We start from the raw sequence: 17,544 nt of genomic DNA, 5'->3' as shown, positions 1-17,544 counted from the left end.
TTGCTTGTTTGTGGGTCTTTCTGCCTTCTGTCTTATCAGGTGGCTGACTTGGCCATTGAAGAATATCCAATTCCTTGCCCTTGAGAAACTCTTTTGTTGCTTTTGCTGTATGCTTTGGATCATTGTCAATTTGCGCTGTGAAACTGTGTCTGATCAGTTTTGCAGCATTTGTCTGAATCTGAGCAGAGAGTATACTCATGTACAGTTCACAATCCATCCTAATGCTTCTATCATCAGTCACATCATCAATAAACACTAGTGCCCTGGTTCCACTGCCAGCCCATGCTATAACGCCCCCTTCACCATCAGACCAGAGATAATGTGGTATGCTTCAGATCACGAGCTGTTTCTCTCCTCCATACTTTCCTCTTTGTGTCACTCTGGTACAACTTAATCTTGCATTCATCTGTCCAAAAAAAATCGTTTTCAGGACTGTTCTGTCTCTTTTAGATGATTTCTGGCAAAGTCTAATCTGGTCTTCCTACTATTGATGTTCTTCAGTGTAACCAGTCCTTTGCCCTTTGCTGTAAACCCTCTGCATTTCCATTCATGCAGGCAGGTTTTACTGGTTGACAATGATATGTCTTTCTTCTTGATTGTGTTGTTGACTTGATTTGAAGATGTTGACAGTAATTCTGTCATCATGTACTTGAGTTTTCTTACGTGGTGTTTCAGGACTTTTGGTGTGGCTGAGCTGGTCAGTGCATTCATTCTTTTTAAGAATTTACCAGCTTGCTAATTTGTCCGCTCCTACAGTTTTTGCTGTCTCTCTAATAGGTTTATTTTGGTTTTTCTGCATAATAATGACCTCCTTCACTCGTGCTGACATCTCTTTGAAGATGAAAGAAAAGAAAGCTATAAAACTGAAAGTCAATATTTTGAATGTATTTCAGATATTACGTCTGCTGCTACAGCTGAAAGTCTGAATAAAATCTTGGCTGTTTGATTAAAAATCACCTACAAGAACTGTCTTTGTGCAGCGAATTATGGACCTAACTTTATTTCTCAGAGTTCAGAGTAAAGAGTTTTATTTGTTTACTTATTTTTTCTTTTTTAAATTCTATGCTCTTGTAGTATAATATAACATGATAGGGATAAATTAAATGTACATTAGCATCATTCATTCATTTCTTATTTTCCTTGTGTGATAGACAGTGTTACCAGGGGTTGCTCATTTCCTTTGGGCCAGGACTCTGGCATTAAAGTCACAATACATACAGCAGCAGGTTGTGTTTCATCCACTTTATCATAATGTGATATGAACACTTTTGGAGCATGACGTGTGGTCAGTTAATGGGTTGTGTTTCAGTCTATTTGTGTGTAAGCCTTCTGAGTGTGGCTTGTTTTACCTCTATCATCCACAGGGAGTGTGTTCCCGCCTTGAGGAAGGTGCGAGTAACGAGGAACAATTTGGCCACTTGCTGCAGCGCTGTTGCCACAAATTGATGTCCCTACAGGAAAGGATATCAGCCTGTCAAGGCCAGAAAGAAAACTCAGCAGGAACAAACACTGACATAGCAGCTCTGGAGGTGAGATGCATTAAGTAAACAGACCAGATGAGCTGTGTACAAGCTCTTACATTAAAAAAAATCATTGTTTAACAATATTAAAAAAGAATTTACACTGAAGAAATGTTGGATATGCAAAAATGTAATCATCTATCAGGGGTTTCTCCTATAGTCACTGTTTTTGGGGTTTTTTTGTCACTGTTTTTAGGTTTTGCTACAAGAAGTAACTGGCACTGAAAAAGATCTTCTTCAGCTTGTAACTCTCAAGGACTCCATCACAGTTAGTTTAGCAGCTGAGGCCCAAATAAGTCTCACCCAACAAGTCAGCAACCTTCAAAACCACAAGAGGGCACTAGAGAGTAAAATCAGAGAGACTCTGGCACAGCTTCAAGTGAACAGTGATGAAAGCATTCAGCGAGTTAAAAAAGAAGCCTTGTATGTGCAGACAGCTCTTAAAGACCTGGCTGAAGGTGTCTGCAATCTTTCCAATACCCATGAAGCTTTGCCTGATATCAGCCAGCTGAAACAACAGTGGTGTATGATACAGGTAACATGAACATATACTTCAAAATGTTGATATATATCTGAAAAATAAAAATTGGAAAAAGACAGCTCACAATATTTAAACAGAAGGACTTGTGTGTCTCTCAGAGCTGTGATAGCAGCCTGACAGAGCTGGCAGCAAGAGCTGAAGACCTGCAGAGGGCCAGAGAGTCGACCAGCACACAGGAAGCCCTTCCTGCAGATATCATTTTGACTGTCAGTGCCATTTCTGAAGACCTTGGCAGGTGCTTTACTTCATTCTAAAATGGAATAATTAATCATTCCTGTATTTATTCATCTTATCAACTGAATATGCAGTGCTAATTGTGAGAAATGATTTGTTAACTTTGACTTTTAGAAATTTCTGGGGATTTTAAGACTGCTCTCAAAGTAAAATGAAGATGAAAATATTAATTTAGTATCAAGAAAACAATTAAAGTGGCCTACCAACAGATAACAAGAAAAGACTTGTGCGAAACTTGCACTATTTGAAGCAGAACGTAACTTGGGTTGATGGTGAACATGACTTAGTTCATCATCAGTATTGTTGCAGTGAAGATATATGAGGGTTTACACATCCTCTGAATATGTGAGGGAATATGAGGGTTATTTTGAAAATGCACTCGTTCTAAATACTGTACGGCTCATTCACTGCTTGTGGTCTCGCTCCAGCCTCAGGTCTGTTTTTTTGCAAAAGAAGCAGGATTTTGCAGAAAACACTGCAAACAGAGTGAGAGAGCTCACCAACCAGATGCAAGAGTGGTGCCAAAGAGTACAAGCTGAACCATCAACGCATAGCCAGGTAAAGCTCAGCGTGTTCAGTATTTTTTTCTGATACATGGAATAAATAAATAAATAAATTAATTAATTAATAAACAAAAGTTTCAAAACAAATGTAAGCTTTGGTTCATATGCACAGGTAAACCTTTTGTTGTCTGCCTTTTGTTTTTTAAAATCTGCAAATGAATGCCTGAGTGAGTAGCCAAAAGTATTCACTCACCCATCCAAATCATTGAATTCAGGTGTTCCATTCACTTCTAAAGGTATATAAAATCAAGCACCAAGGCATGCGGATTGCTTCTACAAACATTTGTAAAAGAATGGTTTGCTCTCAGGAGCTCAGTGAATTTCAGCATGGTACTGTGACAGAATGCAACATGTATAGTCTTGAAATTTCCACAATACTAAATATTCCAGTTATCTGTTCATGGTGTAACAAAGATGAAGTGATTGGGAATGACAGCAACTCATCCACAAAGTAGTAGGACACGTAATATCCTCGAACGAAATTAGCAGATGCTGCATAGTGCGCAGAGATCGCTAGCTTTCTGCAGAGTCAATCCTAAAGACCTTTAAACTTCATGTGGCCTTTGGATTAGCTCAAGAACATCCTTACATCAGCCTTACATCACCAAGCACAATGTAAAGGGTCAGATGCAGTGGTGTAAAGCATGCCGCAACTGGGCTCTAGAGCAGTGGAGACATGGAGAGAGTGATTGGTGGACGGAGGATTGTGGTGTGGAGTTGTTTTTCAGAAGTTGGGCTCGGCTTCTTAGTTCCAATGAAAGGAACTCTTACTACTTAGGAATACCAAGATATTTTGGGCAATTTAATGCTCCTAACCTTGTAGGAACAGTTTGGGGATGGGCCCTTCCTGTTCCAACATGTCTACATGGTCCATAAAGACATGGATGAGCAAGTCTGACATGGAAGAACTGGCCTGTACAGAATCATGGCTTCAACCCGATAGAACACGTTTGCGATGAATTAGAGCAGAGACGGCAAGCCAGGGCTTCTCATCTAACATCAGTGTTGACCATCACCTTGGTCAAAAATGTATATGTATAGAACCTATATGTGTTAACACGCCTTCTTTGCCACATATGCACCCTCTTGTATTCAGAGAGTCATGCATGGTGAAGAATGTGAAAAACACTTGAATATTTCTGTATAAATGTTATGTTTGTCTAAACGAACAGTTTGTCTGCACTCTCCATCTCAGCAAATCTCCCTGCAATATCTCCCCACAATACCGACACTTTATTACAGCTGTAATATAACAGGACATGGTTGGGCTGTTTGACCACTGTATTGAAGCTGCTGTATTCTCCCTGCTGTGTATTTACAGTGCACCTGTCATAATTGATATTTCATGTCATCTTTCGTTTCTCTAGCATCAGTAAAGTGTCTCCTTAAATGATAGTGTATTATAACTGAACCGGATCAGTACATCTTCTGTCATATGGATTAGGGGATAAGCATATTGGGAAATACAAAAGTAATTCAGGTGGAAAAAACACCTTGACTTGTCGCTTGTTGTTGACACAGAAGCAAAATTACAGTGAGTGAGATCTCCCGTGGTGAGGTTAAGCAGTCTTAAAAGGCACACTGTGACCTCAAACCAAAACAATCGGGATCAATAAGAGTTTACAGTTAGATAAGATACGAATCTTGATTAAACCAGATGTTTTTGCAGTGCGTGGTTTCTGTTTTACCCTTCTTCTTTTTTTAGCTTGTGTATCTGTCTGTGCTGTCACAGGGAGCTCTGGATGAAGGTTTGCAGCTTCAACAAGCACTTTATAATGTACTCTCAGAGCAAGATTTTCTACTTAATTGCCTGGGAACAAATGTGGCACAGGAATTGGAGAAAAATGCTTCAGGTGCACTCACTGAAAGCCAGTCTGCACTTGAAACCCAATCTAAACACCTGGTGAGTGTCTCCCTTGTCATAGAAATGTACAGTTTGGTGAATTTATGGCCATAACATTACTATTGTTTTTAATATTGTTTATTTCAAAGGTCATTCGCGTTCATGGCAATGTGCAACTGGAAAACAAAGATTTGCCAAGCAGAAGTGAACAAGACAGTCTAAGAAATGAAAGTGGAGCACCTCATTTGGCATCAAGTGATAAAACTACAGCAGTGGGTCTTACAGCTTCGCCTTTCTCTTGTGCACCACACAGCCAGGAAAACTCTGAAACTAATCAGAATGACAACAAAAGTCAAACCAAAGGCACCAAACTTCATACAGAAGTATCAGGAGGTTCAAATGTGGAAGCCGATGCCACAAAACAAGAACAAGCAGCCGTGGTAAAAACTGAAGATGATGCCTTAGCCACATGTTCAGAAACTCCCAATGTTTTAAAGACCCAGCTAGAATCTCGCCACTTAACACCACAAGAATTACACTTGAAGTCTTATCTTGGGTTAAAAGATAATCGTGCACTCAGGGCACTTTCTGGAAATGACAGAGGGGCATTAGTGCCAGACTCACATCCTACGCTTAACAAAAGCTTAATAGCTCAGGAAGAAAACACACCATTGCAGAGTGACACCACCTTCACCGCTGTCTCAGAATTCTCAGCTGTAGGTGCAGACAACACTAAAGCAATCGATTCAGCACACTGTGTCACATCCTTGATAGAATTACCACCAACAAAGCCAGACAACTTCCCCACTACTGCCTCTGAACATACTGTGTCTAATCATCTAGAACCACAATTGGAGACATTCAAGGCAAATACAAATGCTCAGGGAAAACACTGTAAGGACGATGGTGTCGTGTTCACTGTTGTATTGGATATGGACCCACAGGACATACAGCAAAGGGACAATTCTGGTTTATGCTCCCAGGAAGCGAGGTTCTCGGATGAAAAAAACACACAATATTCAGGTACAGGATTCCCAGAGATGAAAACTGAAGTCTTTATGACGTCAAACAGTCAGGAATCAGACAAAGGATTGCAACAGTGCACATTTGAAGCACAATCAGAGACTTGTGAGGCAGCCGCCGATGTGCAAGAAAAGGAGAATTTCTCTAAATGTGTCAAAAGTAGCCCAGCAAAGGTATTTACCATAGTGTTAGACATTGAGCCGCAGCCATTCGACACGCAGAAACGTGAAAAAGCCAACAGCCCTGATTTACTCGGATATTCACAGGAAACACAGTTTTCTAATGCTAGGCCTGCAGAGGTTTCCAGCAGAGCATTTCCTCAGAATAAGTCAGGGCACTTTACCACATTAATTAGTGCTGGATCAGATGAGGTTATCTTCCCAAACTCTTGTACAAGTCCTGAATCAAACCCCTCGGTGTTAGTGAATACAGTTTTGGAAGAAGCAAACTGTTCAAGTGCCAAATTACCATGCAGAGAAAACCACAAAACCCATGGTTTAAAGCTTAACAAGGTGTCGAAATCCTCTAAATCATGTTGCGCTGTTGCTGAATGTCAGCATGCTGGTGCACAGACAGCAGAAACAACATTTCCAGATGTCAAATTAGAGGAGACAACAGATTTCTGTGACTCTGGGGAGCAAACAGAGAGCACAGTGGATGATTCTGTGGAAAGTGGGGAGGCCTTAAATGGCACACATATATTTGCTTCTGGCAAGAAACAAGTGACACCTGATACCACTGTATGTAACACAGAAGCAGCATATGAGGAGGTGCCAAAGGGAGAAAACACAGAGGAAGCAAATGAATTTGAAAGCACAGAATGTAAAGTTTCAGAATTGCCAGTAAAACGAGACATTGCTTCGCTTCCAAAAGACAAAAATGAGGGGAAGTTGCCTGCAGCACTAGAGGACATGGGAGTAACACAGGAACAGGTAGGTGCCATTTGAAAATTTTACTGACTGGATTTTTCCTCACAGTTCTGCTCTTTCCGGACTTAATATGTCTAAGAAGCTAGGCAATCGACATATATATATATATATATATATATATATATATATATATATATATATATATATATATATATATATATATATATATATATATATATATATTCTAACAGACAGGCATTAAAAGCCATTATGTTTTTCTAATTTTTTTTTTCACTTATCATCATCAGTGGTAATTTGGTTAGATGCTGTAATTCTGGCATAGCAGGTGGTAAACCAGCAGGTGGCTGGAAAGACTGGAACTCCCCCTGTTTGCAGTTAGAAGGCGTCAGTGACTGTAAATACCTGTAAATAAATTCAGAGCTGCTTAATGCTGTGATCTGTAAGCTGACAGTCTCTGGAACTTTCCATAAAAAGTGTTAATTTGCATTTGAACTTCCTGATGATGAATAACCCAGACTTTCTAGGTGATTCATCTGTACCTTTTTTCTAAAATTACATGAAGCTTGTTTGACATTTAACAACCATTGTTATTTCCCTATGTTACCTTAACGCTAGAGAATATGTGTGTGGGAGAGAGAAGCTGTGTTTCTGACATTTTGCAACTGTGAAGTTATCAAAAAAGTTTGTCCTAAATTTAGTGGGAATTTGTGTTCTTTAAATACATTTTTTCTTTTCACACTTTCCATTCAAATGCCACCATTTTGCTCAAATCCCTTCAAACTTCTTTATGGGAAATTCACAGTGAAACGAATAAACTGGCTGTCACTGTGTTTTACACAAACTAAAGTTATGCAGCATGCAAGTACACACATTTGCAAGCCTCCACAAGATTTTTGGGATTTTCTTGTGATATCAGCTGCATGCCTGTGCCCTGCTTGCAGCAGCTCCAAAAGAAGATAAGACATTAGATACGACAGACAAGAGGATGAAAAAAGGTGTAAATGAAACTGACACCAGGCTTGGAATCATATTTTTAAGACAACTCGATGTTTTCATTATCGGCATAATTAAAGCATTTTTAATAGAACAGTCAGTTACAAAGTTCCCAGATTATTACACAAGCACATTGACCATCTGACCTTGTCATAACTTTCACAGGACTGCAATTCTGTGAAAACTCAGCACACACGTAATGTTTTCACATAAATTAAAAGGACAAATAAAAGCCACGTTGTTTATTTATAATTGGATGCACTTGATTAACTGGTCACCAGCAAGTGTGACCTCTGCTATAAAAGCAGAAGTTTTGGGCACTTTGCTCATCTGGAGCATTCAGGTGTGTGTTAACACAATGTACTGTAGCAACTGTAGCAACAACTTCTCAAGAGTGGACCAGCAAATTCAATCAAAGGTCACACCATGTAATACTTAATACTTACTTAACAGTTGGTGGATTAATCCCTGACTTCTCCAGTTTGCATGGCTAACATCCTAGGGCAAGACACTAAATCCAGGTTGTTCTCTGATGCATTCGTTGGAGTTTAAATATCAGGCAGAGACTTAAGCATAGAAAAAAGTGCTTGTGTGAATGAGACATGTTGTGTAAAGTGCTCAGGTAGAATAGAAAAGCGCTACATAAGAACCAGTCTATTTACCATGTTACATTTCATCACATAACATTAGAAAAACGACTAAACAAGTATGGCCTGTTTGGAAATGATGCCAGGAGTTTATAAAGTTTAAGTTTATAAAGCTGCATGTGAACAAACCACAAGACTTCTGGAACAATGTCCTTTGGATTAATGAGACCAAAAGATGTTTGGCTATAATGCAAAGCACCACATACCAGTTATTTGTCAAATAACTCATATCATTTGTCAAGCACAACATTGGAGGGCTGATGATTTGGGCCAAAGGACCCGGGCACCTTGCATTCTTTCACTCAACTGTGAAATCTTTGGTAAATAAAAGTATTCTAGAGCCAAATATGAGGCCATCTGCCTAACAGCTAAAGCTTGGCCACAACTGCCCTATGCAACGGGACAGTGATCCCAAGCACAGCAGCCAATCTACAACAAAAAGACCTAAAGAGAACTGTGCAGAAATGAATGGATGGAAACCTCAATGAAATTGAGGCAGTGCTGTAAAGGAGAGTGGAGTAGAATTCCTCTGAAATGATGCAAGAGACTGATAAAGTCATACACAAAACATTTACAACCACTCATTGCCGGTTGTGCACCATTTCATTGAAGAACATTAATGTTATTATAACATTTTGCCATTCAGGCAAGCTTGTGTTTGAGTGTAAAAAATTATCTTTTGTATTGTGCTAGAAACATAAAACGTGCAGGATGTTTTCATATCATCGTTCAGCTCCACCCTCCTGGTGGTATACACCTTAGTCATGTCCAAGATATTTTAAAAAAGCACCTCCCTGTTTGTAACCTAGCATCCCATGCCTTGTTTTAGTGTTTGTTTTCTTGTCTAGGCAAGCTATAACAAATCATTTATTTCCTAAAAGAAGTTAGCAGGAGAGCATAAAAGGAGCCCTTGTCCCCCAGGGCAGACTGCTTATTTCTCAGGCACATTCTTGTGTTAACTGTACCGACTCGCCGGGCTACCGTCAAACGTAATAATATTTAGCACTGGTGGAGCAGGGAGAGAACAGGAAGTTCTGTCATTATGCACAGACAAACATGTGGGAAGAAGAAAGCTAAAATGTGACACCACCCCTGTCTTCTGTGTCTTCAGCGTCAGATCCCAGAGAGCATGGAGCCTGAGAGGACGGCCCCGGGTTCACCAGCTGATCTGGGTTCTAAAGAGATACCAGGTGGACCGGCAAACTCTGGAAAAGAAAAGCACACCATGCAGGATATTTTTTCTGATATCCAGAATGTGGTGGAAAGAAGTAACATAATAAATGTGAGTATCAACCAGTTTTAATTATAATAATATACTGCATTACTGTAGGCTTGCTGTGCTGAACATTTAATAAATGTTACTTGTAAAAGTCAGAACAAAACATTCGGACTGAGGGAATTAAAGTTAAGTGAGCTTTACTGTTTATATTTATGTCATAAATCTCATAAATCTGCATTAGCAAATAATACATAGCAAGATAGCATGGAAATATAACATGCATCTATATATTTTTTACTTTTTCTGTGTGATTTTCAGTACAGATGCATGTGTCTAAAAATAGCAAGTGCATGGGACAGTGAGCAGATAAGAAAGGCAGTGTTTTGATTGATGCCTGTGGGTTCCCTTGATGCTACTGACAGGAAGTATCTATGAGATACAATGATTTCCTGTTTGTAGTTAGGAAGTCTAATTGCACACAATATACAGCTGTTGGATTTTTTTTTAGCTTCCATCATCCTAGTTTGAGTGTTTGTTCACGGAAAGCTGAAATAGTTTATAAATTGACAATGATAATTAATCACAAAGATCCCTGGTAAAAGTTATAAATGTTATAACAGTGTAAACCAACCAGACTAAACTAGATCGCTATGATAATTTATATTGAATGTTTGTATTTGCTGTCTTTACAATATATACACAGTTTCTTGGTTTTCTTGGTTTCACTGCCCTATCTGTTATTACAGCTATGTCCTTTCAGTACATGGTTTTTTAAACATAATTCTTCAGTCCATTTTTCCCAGCTGTATAATGTGGTAAACAATTCTGGATTACTTAAATGTAGCTATTTTATATTATTTTTTCACTTACATTACTTTCTGTAACATAATATTTTTTGTGTCTAACTCTTGTATTGCTCTTTTTTTTTTAGAGAACACCACATATAGATTTAAACTGGTATCTGAAGTCTTCTCCTGGTGAACAACAGATTCAGTTGGTACGAACTGTTCAAAAGATTCTCGCATGTCGATATCAACCAGCCCAACTCAGTGTCATAGCTATGACCAAACAACTGGAGGAAGCAAAGGTATACACTCTAGTTGTATTTACGTCTTTCTTGCAAGAATATGCAGATTTGTTAAAATTAAAAAATGCACAAATATCTATAAATGTCTCATCTGTGTACTGCAGGAGTACCAGCGCACTGTGCAGGAACAAGTTGCTACTTTAAAAAACTCAGGTGCCTCTAAGGCTTGTGAACCAAGTGCCTTAAACAGTGCTGCAGGCCAATGGAGCGCAGCACTGCTAGATGCTTCTGCCACAGTGCAGGTCAAAGCAGCACAACTGGAGCAGGTCAAACAGTACCACAAGCAGATGAAGCTCACCAGAGCTTTTCTGGAGGTTATAGCCGCTGAGGAGGAAAAAACAAGCTTGTGAGTAAACTTGTGAGCTGGATTTTGTGCACTTGGCATTTGATACTGTTAACTAATTGTTGTTTTTTTGTTCTGGATTTCGTTAGACACTCTTTGGGAAGCAGTGCACTACAGGCTGAAAAGCTTCATGTGCTCCTGCAAACAATGGAACACAAGAAAGCTATGATGGAAGGTTTGCTACGCTTAAGTAGACAGTTGTCAGTGCACTTGAGTGACACTGAAAGTTCAGGTGCTCTTCTTGGTCAGCTTGGAAATGTTCAGGAAGAATGGCGGCTTCTAAAAGGAAGTATCAAAAGAGCTATGCGGCATGCCTCCAACTCCACCTGTCAATCCTCCCTTCTTTTGAAAGAAGCCGAACAGCTAAAAGCCAAACTCGAAGCTCTCCAGAAATCCGACTGTCAAAACCTTAACAGCAAAAGTGCCTTGGGATGTGTTTGTCTGACCACAGACCTAAAACTATATAACCAGCTTTACATACATTTACAGTCCCAGTCAGATGCTCTCAACAATTTTTCTCTAGGTCAGAAGGAGAAAGATGAAATCGAGCATAGTCTTCAGGAATTGGCTTCCTTGCTCGGGGTCACCAAAAAGAAACTTGATTCTGTCACACTTAGCTGTGGTGACAGTTCTCCAACTAAGATCAACAAACAGCTACGAGACTTGATTGTATGGGCTAAGCAGGCAGAAAATCATATCTCTATTGGGAAAAAGTTAGCTCTTTTCCCAGAGGAGGCTCGTATTCAGATTGTCGAAATGAGGAAATTTCAGGCTGATATTTTATCTAGACAGTCCAAGATGAGAGTACAAGTTGACGAGATGAAAGACTTGGCCTCTAATATGGAAAATGAAGAAAGTGACCAAGTGTTGAGGACAGTAGAAGACCTTTATGAAGCTATTGCTGACAGTTTGGATCTTGTTCTTGACACCATGGAAAAAGATCTTAAACAGAGAGAGAAACTGTTATGCGAGCTTGCTAGCATGGATGCCTGGTTAGCAGAAACGCATGCTAAAAGAAACCCCTGCGCTCACATTGAGAATATTTCAAAAGTGGACCTCAAAAAGCTAGAGAACGACCTGAAAAGTCATGAATTAGCCACAGTGGATATAGAGAGCCAGCTAGAACTGGTGGAAGTGATGTCAGAAAGTTGCAGGAAAATAGCCATAGGGTTGAGTCCAGCAGAGAGCCGCTATCTTGTCAACAGACTTTCAGGCCTTTGGACAGAATTAGATGGATTGCTAGCTCATGAGAAAGCCACCAGCTGGGAATTAAAGGAGCTGATTCATGAGTGCACTACTTCAGATGAAGAGTTATCTTCCATTCAGGCTAGTTTAAAGCAAATTTCTGCTGATCTAGAGCAGCTGAAGATCCCTTTGACCCAAGAAACCCTTTCAGTGATTGCACAATGGAAACACATGCTAATGGAGCATCAATGTCAAATCCAGGAGCTTCAGCATTGCCTGGAGCCCAAGCGAAGCTCTGTTCTGTGTTTTATCGGGGAACTGGAAGACCAGTTCAAAGCTCTTAGCATAAGTGCCTTTGAACAAGAAAAGTTTCTGCACCTAAAGACACAAATGGAGGAATCTAAAGATATTGTCAAAGAGCAAATCCAGAATGCCAAAAACAAAGCACTCGGTGTGGATGAGAGGTTTAAACTATGCCAAACAGTCCTCGTTGAGATTCCTTTAGTCAAAACACAAAGTCAAGAAGCAACAGATCAACTGGAGGTTATAGCTCAGGAGTTGCACCCATCTGTTCTTCATTTAGAGAGGGAAAGGATTCATCATATAGTTGATACTTTGGAGTCTTGGGAGACTCTTGGCACAGATGATATCAAAAACCTAGAAGCTCAGCTCCTGCTAGGTTTACAGTTTGACTCAGAGCTTCCTGCTTATATAGAACTCTTAGAAAGCACAAGAGTCGAGCTGGAAGGAACTGAACCAGTCAGTCCAGAAGAAACAGCCATAGATATTGCACTACAACGATACTGGGTCATTTGGCGAAGTATGGAGTCTGGGATGCGAGTTTTGGAAAATCTGGGACAGAAAGAAAAAACTGACCTGAGGAACTACAAGGAACTATATTCACTTCGAGATTCAGTCATGCAAGAATGTCACTCGCAGATGGTAAGCTTAAATTATTTAGATATTTCATATATAGTTCATATTTTGGGTTCATGTTTGGGTGTTTTCAAAAACTCTTCTTTATTGTGTAACATCTGTTCAACAGGTCATGCTATCACAAGCTAGAGATTCCTTGAAAGATTATCACTGGGCTGCTCAAGGAGCAATAGGCTTCCTACACAATGCTGAGGCAACATTCTTGTCAGCTACTGGAGGGTTTTTGGATTGTGCTGAGGAACAAAGACAGACCCAAGAGGCTTTAGAAACTCTTGAAAAAGGTTTTCACGCTCATATTTGCCACCTTGTTGAACGGGTACCTCGTGAACCCTGCCTTTCCTTCCCAAAGACCGAGCAGCTCCACATCAACATCCTCAGCCAGCTAATGGTTGGAAGCGCCATACTGGAGGCCCAGGCGCAGCTCAGGCTTGAGACCTTGCAAAGGTACTTGGCTGTTCTCAATTTCTAAATGTAAATCTCTGTACCTTTGCGTCTTATGTATTTTCTTCACATTTCTTGTTCTCATAGGTGTGAATTGAGACAGCAAAGTCACCAAAAGTGCCACAAAGACATTTGTCAACATCTTTCACAGTTTGAGGAAAGGCTTTCAGAATGTGCTGCAGAACATGTGACATCATATGACAAATGTGTTGCCCAACAAAGAAGAGCTCAGGTAGGTTAGAGTCAGCTTTATGTCATTATCTCTACGTATTGTATCTGTTTGAACCTGGCATTTAATCACTTTGACAGCATAGAATTGTTAACTGTTTAGCCATGCTTGCAAAAATGCTTTAAGAAAGACAGTGCTAGTCTAGCTGACTTTGGCTACTTAAAATATTTCATTATCTGTTTGACTTTCATGATTTTAAATTTTAACTTTCATTACATTTTCAAGCTTCTGATGGAAGATCTTCACGGTCTTGCTGGGAGGATAGACGACCTGAGAGCTGTTTGTCCAATGCAGGGTTGTGGGGTTGGAAAGGATGGTGAGGTTGGTGCCCTCTGGAGGCACTGGTTGTCATTACTTTGTGATGTTGGCCTCCTGATGGTACGCATAGAGCAGAGAGGAGAGGAGTGGAAAGACATTACTGCAAGCGTAAGTTTAAATCTCAATAAAGCCTTTCGTACATTAAAAAAAAAACAAATAAATGGCAAATTAAAACTGAATTAATATTTTTTACCTCTTTTGAAACTTTTGCTTTTCACTAACCAGAACTTAGTATGTGAAATGACTTTTACTGTTTTCTGATTAAAAAGACAGAGACGTGATCCATAGATATTGATGCTTCAATTTGATTTTCTTAGATGGAGCAGTGCTGCAGCTTTTTAGCCAGACTTCAGGCGGAGGTTCGAGACCCCACCACTGTGAACTTCACTGGAGAGGATCCACAGGAGCTTCTCGCCCTGGCTGAGATCCTTCAGACAGGTTTGGAGCAGGAGCAGCAGGACCTGGCCTCCCTGGAGCATCGACTGGAGCACGCCCTGAGCTTATCAAGTTCCCCAGGGCCTATTGGCAAAAAGCTGGTGAAGATCCAAGATAATGTCAGGAGGTGGGACTTCTTTAATATACATTTAGAAAGTGATTATTTATTTATGTCGAGTATGCTGAGAAGATACTTTTTTGCCCACAGCTTAAAAGAACGAAACCTGCTGGTTGTAGCTGCAGCCCAGGCCGAGGAGAGAGAAAGACGACAAGTTCAAGAAGAGATGGGACAGATTCAGAAACACGTGTTTCTCATTCTTCCGGCACTGGAAGCATGTTTGAATCCAAGCGAAAGACAGGTGGGCTTCGTCTTTTAATGTTTGAAACTTGGTATTTGAGATTTTATAGAGAGAGATATTAAAAAACAACAATAATATGGCTTCTTATATGCATGTAATAACAAGTAATCATCTTTAAGTGTTTAACATGTCCAACTTTATTATTGTCATTATTCATAAATGATGAAATATTACTTTCTTATGAGTGTTAGATTTGAAGTTGTTCACATTATAGTGAGAAATTCAAGCTATATAACAGTCAAGTTGCAAATTACACAATTTAAACTGTTTTTTTTAGGTACTCTTCTGTCCAGGTCCTCTCATTTGTAAAAAATCAGGGGTGCAGTAGAGTAGAGGGAGTAGAGTATTAAATGTCTGACCCACACTCCCAGTCTCTGTCTGATTCCTGTATTTTTTGTCCTTTCCACACTGACAGGAGCTTAGAAAGGAGTTGTCTTCCCAGAAGACCAAGCTTAAGTGCATCACAGACAGTGTGCAGAGCCGATACACAGAGGTTCCTGTGGATATAGGCAAGCAAATACAGGATCTCCAGATGTCTCTGCAGAGAGCAGAAGAGAAGGTGACAAGAAAATTGATTTCAAACTGTTGAGATCTGTTACTGACAGATAAATGATCTTAAGCTAAAGTCCGTTGGTGCAAATGTGTTTGTGTATGTGTCACACAGCTCATAGAGAACAGCCTCGTTAAGAAGCTGGCTAGCAGAGTGCTGGAGTTGGGTTCTGGCATGGAGAAGGTGAAAGCATTACTGGAGCAGAGAAGTCCAACAGTCAGTGAAGCTCAGAATGTCCTGAAGGTGTGTGTATTCCTTGTTTTCTGTTTGCTTGTGTGTCCACGTATGAAAAATAAATAAACCCACTGTTTAATTATGTCTTGTTAACAACTTTTTAAACTTTCTGTATTTTCAGTGCTGACTGTTTGTGTGTCCATCTGTCAGTGAGATTATGCAAAAGCTTCTCAGCTGAAATTATTCAAATTAGTGCAGAGGCAAAGAAAGAAGAGAAAGTGATCTCGCTCACTTTCATTTATAGTATTTTTGTAGGTTCTCAGTCATCCAGATCAGTAGTAGCAGTCTGAAAAAAAGCCAACCAGACTTCTTTAAATTTATAAAGATGCATCACTTCTCACTCACAAAAATGTGGATCATTACCACTGTGAGACCTTCCCCTACCTTTTTTTGTGACCTGTTGTGAGTGGGTGGGGAAGCATCTGGGAAGGGATCTAAGGATTGCATTGCATCTCTGTTCAGTGATAGTCGTTCCTTTACTCCTCTTTCAAACTATCTGTCTTTGGGATCCTCGAAAGTGTGACCTTTACCCATTAAGTGTAGTTGTAGAGCTGAGTCTTGTCTTTTTGAAGTGCCTCTTCTGTGTTGTGCCATATATTTGTGCAGTAGCTGTTTTGGTTTCTCCTATATAAAGTTACAGGCACACCTCACTGTACTGCACAGCATACATGTTGTTTAGTTTGCGTTTGGGAGTTTTGTTGTTGCAATGAACCTGATGAACCAGTCTTTTACTGTGAAATTCAACTTTGAATTCACAGCTCTTTACTTATTATCATTATTATCTTTACTTATAAAGTATGCTATAATTTGAGTAACTATTTAACTTCAGATCTCATTTGAAAAGTTACAAGTTGTATAGCTGACTAAGATAAAGTCAGATTTTCTTCAACTTCCAGCCACTTTGAGTGACCTCCACAAGCTGTTTGTCAATTTTATTCAAGCCAAATGAAACAGCTACAAATTCCTAAGAACTAATGCTAATCCACATTACCGTCTTGTTCTTCAGCATGTGTGGGATGAGCTGGATGCCTGGCACAGCAGCTTGATGCTCCTGGAGAGCGAGGTGCAGGATCTTGCAGAAGAGCAGCCGGATCAAGCCCAGCTTCTTATTGACCAGCTCACACAACCCCAGCAGCTCTACCAAGATGCAGCACAGATGGTTGAGCAGCGTACAACCTTTCTCAGCAAGGTCTAGTGCCCCTACTATTGCTGCTCACCAATATAAATATATTAAATACAAATCATTTGTAGGCTACATATGCTTAATTTATTTTAGCTTACCACTCCATTTGACTGAATGCTTCATTTTCCATATATCGTCTTTTATGTTAGATCCCAAAGTGTCTTCAGGAGTTAGAAGATATTCTGCACAGCGCCACCCGCTGGTTAGGTGAGGCCCAGTCATGGCTCAGTGCTCCCTGCTCATTCACAACAGCAAAAAGCCTCCACAATCATGCAAAGTCCCTGCAGGTCAGTGAAGAAGCACGCTAACTTAATTCTTTTGTTTATATCTGTTTTATGTAATCTTCATGTCTTTATAGTTTCATTTTTTCCTACATGTATCCATAGATTGTATCCTCCAGTAAACCTCTGTATTTAGGCCTGTATTAAAATGCATTGCCATTCCATGGTCACAAACAATATTATAGTGTAGTATAAGTACTATAATAGTATAATAATATAGTATATATTTCTTATATGTCTCAAAATTAACTTTACAAACTGCCTCACAATGGCAATGAAACAGCATATACAAGTCATAAAATATCAACATAACATTAAAATCAAATAAAAGTAAAGTAAGTAAAGCAAATCAGAAAACTATACAATCTACTATGTTTATTATGTTAAAGGTGTGGGAAACAACTTTAATTTGACTTTGACATTGGATAAACTGAGGTACTGTACCAAGGTGAAGTTTAGGATAATAAAGATCATTTTTGAACTGTGACTC

At 39.6% G+C, this 17,544-nt stretch overlaps 1 protein-coding gene across 1 annotated transcript in view; it reads left to right on the top strand.

Moving 5' to 3' along the window:
- The window catches only part of syne2a (spectrin repeat containing, nuclear envelope 2a), an 87,624-nt gene that overhangs the window by 24,183 nt on the left and 45,897 nt on the right, over positions 1-17,544 (top strand). Inside the window, exons 43-61 of the mRNA XM_080882802.1 lie at positions 1,365-1,529; positions 1,717-2,055; positions 2,160-2,296; positions 2,724-2,853; positions 4,591-4,761; positions 4,851-6,656; positions 9,366-9,536; positions 10,405-10,560; positions 10,665-10,906; positions 10,993-13,030; positions 13,134-13,468; positions 13,553-13,697; positions 13,920-14,120; positions 14,330-14,574; positions 14,656-14,806; positions 15,222-15,365; positions 15,471-15,599; positions 16,597-16,779; positions 16,923-17,060. Coding sequence (XP_080738928.1) covers positions 1,365-1,529; positions 1,717-2,055; positions 2,160-2,296; positions 2,724-2,853; positions 4,591-4,761; positions 4,851-6,656; positions 9,366-9,536; positions 10,405-10,560; positions 10,665-10,906; positions 10,993-13,030; positions 13,134-13,468; positions 13,553-13,697; positions 13,920-14,120; positions 14,330-14,574; positions 14,656-14,806; positions 15,222-15,365; positions 15,471-15,599; positions 16,597-16,779; positions 16,923-17,060 — 7,026 coding nt within the window. The remainder of the gene's footprint in view (positions 1-1,364; positions 1,530-1,716; positions 2,056-2,159; positions 2,297-2,723; positions 2,854-4,590; positions 4,762-4,850; positions 6,657-9,365; positions 9,537-10,404; positions 10,561-10,664; positions 10,907-10,992; positions 13,031-13,133; positions 13,469-13,552; positions 13,698-13,919; positions 14,121-14,329; positions 14,575-14,655; positions 14,807-15,221; positions 15,366-15,470; positions 15,600-16,596; positions 16,780-16,922; positions 17,061-17,544) is intronic.

The sequence above is a fragment of the Rhamphochromis sp. 'chilingali' genome (genome assembly GCF_963969265.1).
Source record: "Rhamphochromis sp. 'chilingali' genome assembly, chromosome: 5".
Lineage (NCBI taxonomy): Eukaryota > Metazoa > Chordata > Actinopteri > Cichliformes > Cichlidae > Rhamphochromis > Rhamphochromis sp. 'chilingali'.
The sequence above is the reverse complement of the archived record's forward strand: the minus strand, read 5'-3'. Positions and strand labels throughout refer to the sequence as shown.